The 6,137-nt window shown below is 32.3% G+C and overlaps 1 protein-coding gene and 1 long non-coding RNA gene across 3 annotated transcripts in view; both read right to left on the bottom strand.

Moving 5' to 3' along the window:
* Positions 1 to 6,137, bottom strand: part of LOC128201994 (uncharacterized) — a 124,764-nt gene that overhangs the window by 4,520 nt on the left and 114,107 nt on the right. The gene's annotated exons all lie outside the window — the stretch shown is intronic.
* LOC113519815 (homeobox protein MSX-1) lies at positions 1,249 to 6,126 on the bottom strand. 2 transcript variants are annotated; one of them, XM_026905029.3, is made up of 3 exons: positions 3,089 to 3,245; positions 2,453 to 2,622; positions 1,249 to 1,732 (listed from the first exon to the last, which is right to left on the bottom strand). In XM_026905029.3, exons 1-3 carry the CDS (start codon positions 3,243 to 3,245, stop codon positions 1,385 to 1,387), a joined length of 675 nt encoding a protein of 224 aa, XP_026760830.2. In that variant the 3' UTR covers positions 1,249 to 1,384. The 2 variants fall into 2 exon arrangements, 1 of the variants encoding a protein (XP_026760830.2); XR_008253554.1 differs by lacking the exon at positions 3,089 to 3,245 and adding an exon at positions 6,112 to 6,126 and having other exon boundaries at positions 1,256 to 1,732.

Raw genomic sequence — 6,137 nt, 5'->3', positions numbered from 1 at the left:
AATTGTAAAAACACATTTTTTAAAATGTAAATACTTACTAAAAATCGTGAAAATTTACTAAAACACTTCTTGTATTTAAAATTGAAACTTTTAATTTCATAAACTACAATTGAATAAATGAATTAATTTAAAAATATACCCAATGCAATTTATATTTTATTACCGTGAAAATTATTATTATGAGCTATGGATCTTTTATATTATGAGATGACAGTTTTATTGTATGTAAATTCAAAATGCTCAATGTTAAGATATTTTTTTTTTAAATAATAAAAACAATTAGATCTTGAGCCTAAATTGTCTTTTCTTTTTCTACTCTCTCCCTCTCTCTACTACATTTTTAAAACGTAGTATAGTAAAATCGTACCCACTTCAATGTTAGAATCATTTTCTAAAAATTTAAATGGCGTTCCTACTTATAGAGACACTATATACTTGACATGTTTTGTGAACAATTTCGTTATATCTTTATACAGAAATAAATAATTTTCAAATAAAGTAGACAAAAAATAATAGACGGTAAAAAATAATAGAGTAAGAATGGTATTTCATGAAACTAATAGCGACTTCAATCATGACAATAAGAGAATAAAAGCTAGCGAAAAAAATCTTTAAAACTGGCGGTAATACTGAATAACACAAGCACATCGATCCTCATCATGTTTGTAGTCACTTAAAAAACGTACGCTTTTAATTTGTTTTAAAAATATTCGATTACCGTTATATTGTTTTTTTTTTTTTCAAATAACTTGATAGAATTTTAATTACTGATAACTGCTGATATGAATGTTGCGAGGCACGGTCGACCGTTACGAAATCGGAAGTCAGCATACACAACAATAAAACATATCTCAAAGAAGTAGAAGATGTAAATTTTAGGTCGTGGCCTTTACACAAAATCATCATTTGTGGTCGTGGGTGGACTGAAAGGAGACTTCTAGAATTGATAATATACATAACCCAAGATCAACTAGGAGTCCAAGCTTACATCAAAGGCTGGATACCATGCAATATGGTTGAAACATGTTAATATTTAGCTAACATTAGACTGCGTGGATAGTATAATTAGACTATCCATGCAGTTTAATTTGTAATTATAAACAGAAAGTTTCTTCTGTAAGTAATAATTACTTCATCTTATTGCAACTACATAAAGAATTTTAATGGCTTATATATTTTTATTTTATAGATATATAGTATCCATATTTTTAGTAATTGAATGCTCAATTAAAGTAAAAAAAAAACCATTTCATACAGATATTATCACAGATATTTATAATTTTAGCTCTAATAATTATTTTGACAACTTATGGTGATATTAGTATAATACTCCTATACTTGCTCATCTATCATGCGATACATGACAGAAAGTGTGAGATTGTCACTATTCGATATTTTCAACATCTAAAGGTGTATCAGATCTTTCTTCGTCCGTTGTTTCTTCAGCGGAATGTGGTTGAAAAATAGTTACAGGCAACGAATTCTCTATCAAATCATGTGGCGTCTCCGTGTCTACAGGCAAGTTGTGATCGACTGTCGTCAGTGAGTTATCAATGACATAGTGTCCATTAGATAAAGTAAGTAGGCCAGTATTAGGATATGTTATCCAAGTATCGGGCGTGAAAGTAATTCTTTGTGTTGTCGGAGCCAGGGTCGCGTCTCTTGGTGGTGGGATGATAGCACTTTTCTCTCTACGTTCACGTGCGCGACGATTTTGAAACCAAATTTTAATCTGAAATATTAAAAGAAAAATTCTTCAATACCTCACCTAAGATATTTATCTTCCTTTTTTAAAAAGTTTTTATTTTCAATTTTTTTTAAAACTCAGGTCCTTTAAAACCATTAACCAGTAATTTGCAGTTATTAATTTTAAAAGAATTTTTCTCCATCTTGCAAGTGAGCGCTCTCCTTAGAACTCGAGAGGCCCAAAAGGAGTGGTAGTTGACACAGTTTTTATTTATAAATAAATACACACTACAAACCTGATTAATCTATAAGTAGGTATTCTTTAAATTCAAGGGCGTATTTATCATTTATATTCGATATGGCCTATTTGTTTTATCAAATAAACAATCATTCGCCAAGGAATGCTTGATTTGATTGGGGAAAACTAATTTTCTTTTAATTAGCTTTAATGTAACGCAGTACATAGGATTTTCCCTAGTTTTAACCATTTATACCTAGATGTATAAATGTTCTGTTAATAGTTAATTAAACTTATCCTCAAGCAATGTGGTGATTGTTGTATAGACCATGGGAATTGCTAACTAGCTACTACAGCTGAAGATAGCAATGTTGCTGCAATATAAATAATAATCATACGCTACAGGTCTTGTGTTCTTGCAATAATTTGTCACATTTAACATTCTCGGTTCTTTTTATTTCTGCCTTGTTACAAGTTTACCTTGATTGAACGTAAAATATATGGGTTCGAAAATTTAACTGCTCTCACCCTGTCATCTCGGAGTTGCAAGGCGGCTGCGAGGGCGCGCAGTGCTGGCGGCGCGAGATAAGGGGCGCGCGCGTACGCCGCTTCTAGCGCAGCCGCCTGCGTGGCCGTAAACGGCACCCGCGCGTGCCGCCCCGAACGCCGACCGCGACACGCGTTACTGTTCACTGACCCTGTTATTGACACTATGATATATTATATCAAACTACAATTATTATCTAACGACGACGCATTGCCTCTTAGATATCACACAATTATGTTTACAGACTAATAGGAATGGAAGTAATTTATTACCAGATGCACAACAGCTAATAAATCAAATATTTGAATCCTAAGTCGCATTACGGAATTAATGTCATGCATAAATTTTAATTTTCAATTTCTCAGAAATGAAGATGCTAGAGTGGGCGTCACAATGTATTTTGTGACGTCCATGGTGCCGTACACGTCTTAAAGTGTCTCTTACAAATTTCCATCAATCTGATGCAAATTATATAAATAATTACCAGACAAATTATCTAATAAAATTAATATGGATTAAAATTATCAGAATTTGATAGACACAGAACATAATCATAAATTTTATGTCGATAAAATCAAGAAAAAACAACAAATAGATTTTTTTACAAAAATGCTAACGTGGAAGACGCGGAGGTTTATAGCGCGTGCAACATAGCCAGCTAGGAGTTTCAGACTGCTCTACTGTTCTGTGTCTCGGATCTTCACTTAATATTCTTTCTATACTGAAATCTGAATTACTGCACTTTGCGCCGGACATCACCGGAGGAACGTCCATATTGACACTGGCTTAATGCAGTCAAAACGAATTCCATTTTGTTACCCACAAAAAAGCCGCACCTGATTATGGGTGGGCTTAGAAGATGCCACGCCCCAGGGATGATACAATCCTGATCTTATAATACGTTATCATACACCGCAATCAATGGGGAGCACGCACCGTTGAGCTCACGAGTGTTGTGACGCTAGTTCATTCATGTCTCGCAAATTGAATGAGAAATGGATACTGTTTGCACACAAAAGGATGTTATTACTTTAAGGGTATGTGGGAAAATTAATTTGTAACACAACATATATTATATTACCATTGTGCTAGTACATGTGTTCAGTAATTTGATATCGGATTGTAGAAGCCAATTATAAAATCATTTAACTGACGCATTCATCATAATTGGCAAACGGGGGTTAAGCTTCAATCTAATTAAGCACCTATTTATTTAATGGAAAACGTTAATAAATAATAGGTCAATCAGGAAAATACCCATTTTTCCGTAAGTATACAGTTTAGATACCTATCTAAGTGCCTAATTAAAGTTTATTCTAAATTGTCAATTTGCATTAAATGATGATTTTACATAAAAAAAATACTTTATAAAGGCACCATAATGTTTTTAGAACAGGTAACGCTGCCTAAAATATACCTATTTATCATCATATCAGCCGTTAACTGTCCACTACTGAACATAAGCCTCCTCCATAAGGGAGGTTTTGCCAGTTGCTATGCTTGGCATGCGGGTTGGCTACCGTAGTTATTCTTTTCTTCATGTTTTAAGAGATGCGCTTCTGCCAATCGCTCGACCTATAAGTTCCCTTAGTCACCTCTTACAACACCCCCGGGAAAAGAAAGGATTGCCTATTCTATGCCAGGACCACACGGCATTATAAATGATGTAAATCGGCACCTGCCTAATTTAGAAATTATCTACCCATTCAGATAGGTACTTATTTGAAAAATGGCAAATATAATTTAGTTCTCTTTTAATTTTTTTGCGTAATTCTAAATCAATTTACCATGCAAAAATACCGTGAATAAATGGTTCAATATAATTATTTACAATTGAATAAGCGTCTGTTGTTAAGTTGAAAAATACTGGTAGGTTTATTTATTAATTGTTAAAATTATCTAGAATACAAAGGAGATACGAATGAACAAAGATTGTCCGATAACGTCTCTTACTACAAACAAACGCCATAGAAGTACTATAGAATGACCGCAGTAGGTAATTTACTATCTGATGGCAGATGTTTTGGAATAAGTAATTGTCCAATTTTACAATTTAAAGTGGTAGGGAGGTACGTAAGTACTTATTTAAAATTATATTATAGTACTCACTGATGTAAGTACTCACTTGTTTATTCAATATTATATCTTTATAATTTTAGGATACCAAAATATATTTTAATCTTAGTTAATTACTATTACAGTGATTAACTTTTATAACTTTTAATAAAATACTTTTGTTTTTCATCTTTTATATTATTTTATCACAGGATCTCGTGGTTTTCAGATTTGATTAGTATATCTGACTGTTCAAATCCCTTTTTTAGGAAAAGATAGATCAAGTTGAAATTGCTTTATTACATACGTATCTATATATTATAACTATAATAGCATGGATTCCGCAACCAGCGAAATTTACAGATCTTTGGACTTCAAAACTAATTGCATATGATGTCCTCCTGTCTATGATTGAAGGCCTGCCTGCGCTCATTCCCGGAGCGTCTACCTATATATAGGATCTTACTATATATAGCAAATTATTTATCAGACACGTCATAAAAGATATAAATTGAAATATCATTGGATTATTTAAATAGGAAATAAAAGTACCTAAGTATTTATAGTTTTTTTTTTTTTTTGCAAGAAAAAATCAATGTCATTTGTTTTTGCTTCTTTGTTAGAGCTAACATGTTTAGAATAAATAAGAAAATAACATTTTATTTTTTTACAAGAAAAGTATGCTATAGTTACTTTATCTAAAATTTTATATTTATTTATTTTATATTATTAAGTACTTGCAAGAGTGGTCAATACCCACTAGTAAAGTAGATGGCTATCAAGAAAATTTACGTAACGGATGAGAAAATCTCAACACCTAATTGATACCTTGGACAATAAACAACCCACGTCTGTACTATGAACGTCGCGTTTTCGATAAAAGACATTAAATATTAGTCATATATAAACCTTATCAGCAGTATAAAAAAGAAACCCTTAAAGACTTCTCTTACCCTTAAATACCTGTTTAAATCGGAAGATATAACAAACGTCGATAACATATTAATACGAATACTTCTCCTATTCATAGCAACATAAGTCTTTTTTCAGCCCAGTCCTCTCAACGGTAGCGCATAAGAGTTACTCAATGCATCTCAACACTAATTTGATTTTGGGTTAAAATAATGTAATTGAGCTACGTTGACCTAATGAAATGATTTATGTTCGATCTGATAATCGAACCTAAGGCTATTTATTTTTATACCAGTACCCAGATCATTCGTCATCCGTCAAACCTTAGGGCCTTACTGGAGTAGAGTGGCAGAGGATAGAGTTCAGTGGAGAGAGCTGGAGGAGGCCTATGCCAGGAGGCACACCGAATTGAGAGATATATTATAATAAATAGAAAGGGAAAATATGTCTTACTAGGGTTATAGTGAATTCGGAGTAAAAGGGCTTATATATATATATATACCCAGATCATTAATCAATGAGGTACCAAATACAAATCCTACTATTTATATTAATTTTATAATTCTACTTATAATGAAAATTTGTAAAGATGTTTAGATATATGTATGTTTGTTACAAAATCAGGCCTATGCACTTAAGTTCTCGTTCTCATATCTAATCAAAACTTACTCACATTCAATAAGTACTGAATATTTTATA

This window comes from Galleria mellonella, unplaced genomic scaffold (assembly GCF_026898425.1).
Source record: "Galleria mellonella isolate WM207_F2 unplaced genomic scaffold, CSIRO_AGI_GalMel_v1 utg65, whole genome shotgun sequence".
NCBI lineage: Eukaryota > Metazoa > Arthropoda > Insecta > Lepidoptera > Pyralidae > Galleria > Galleria mellonella.
The sequence above is the reverse complement of the archived record's forward strand: the minus strand, read 5'-3'. Positions and strand labels throughout refer to the sequence as shown.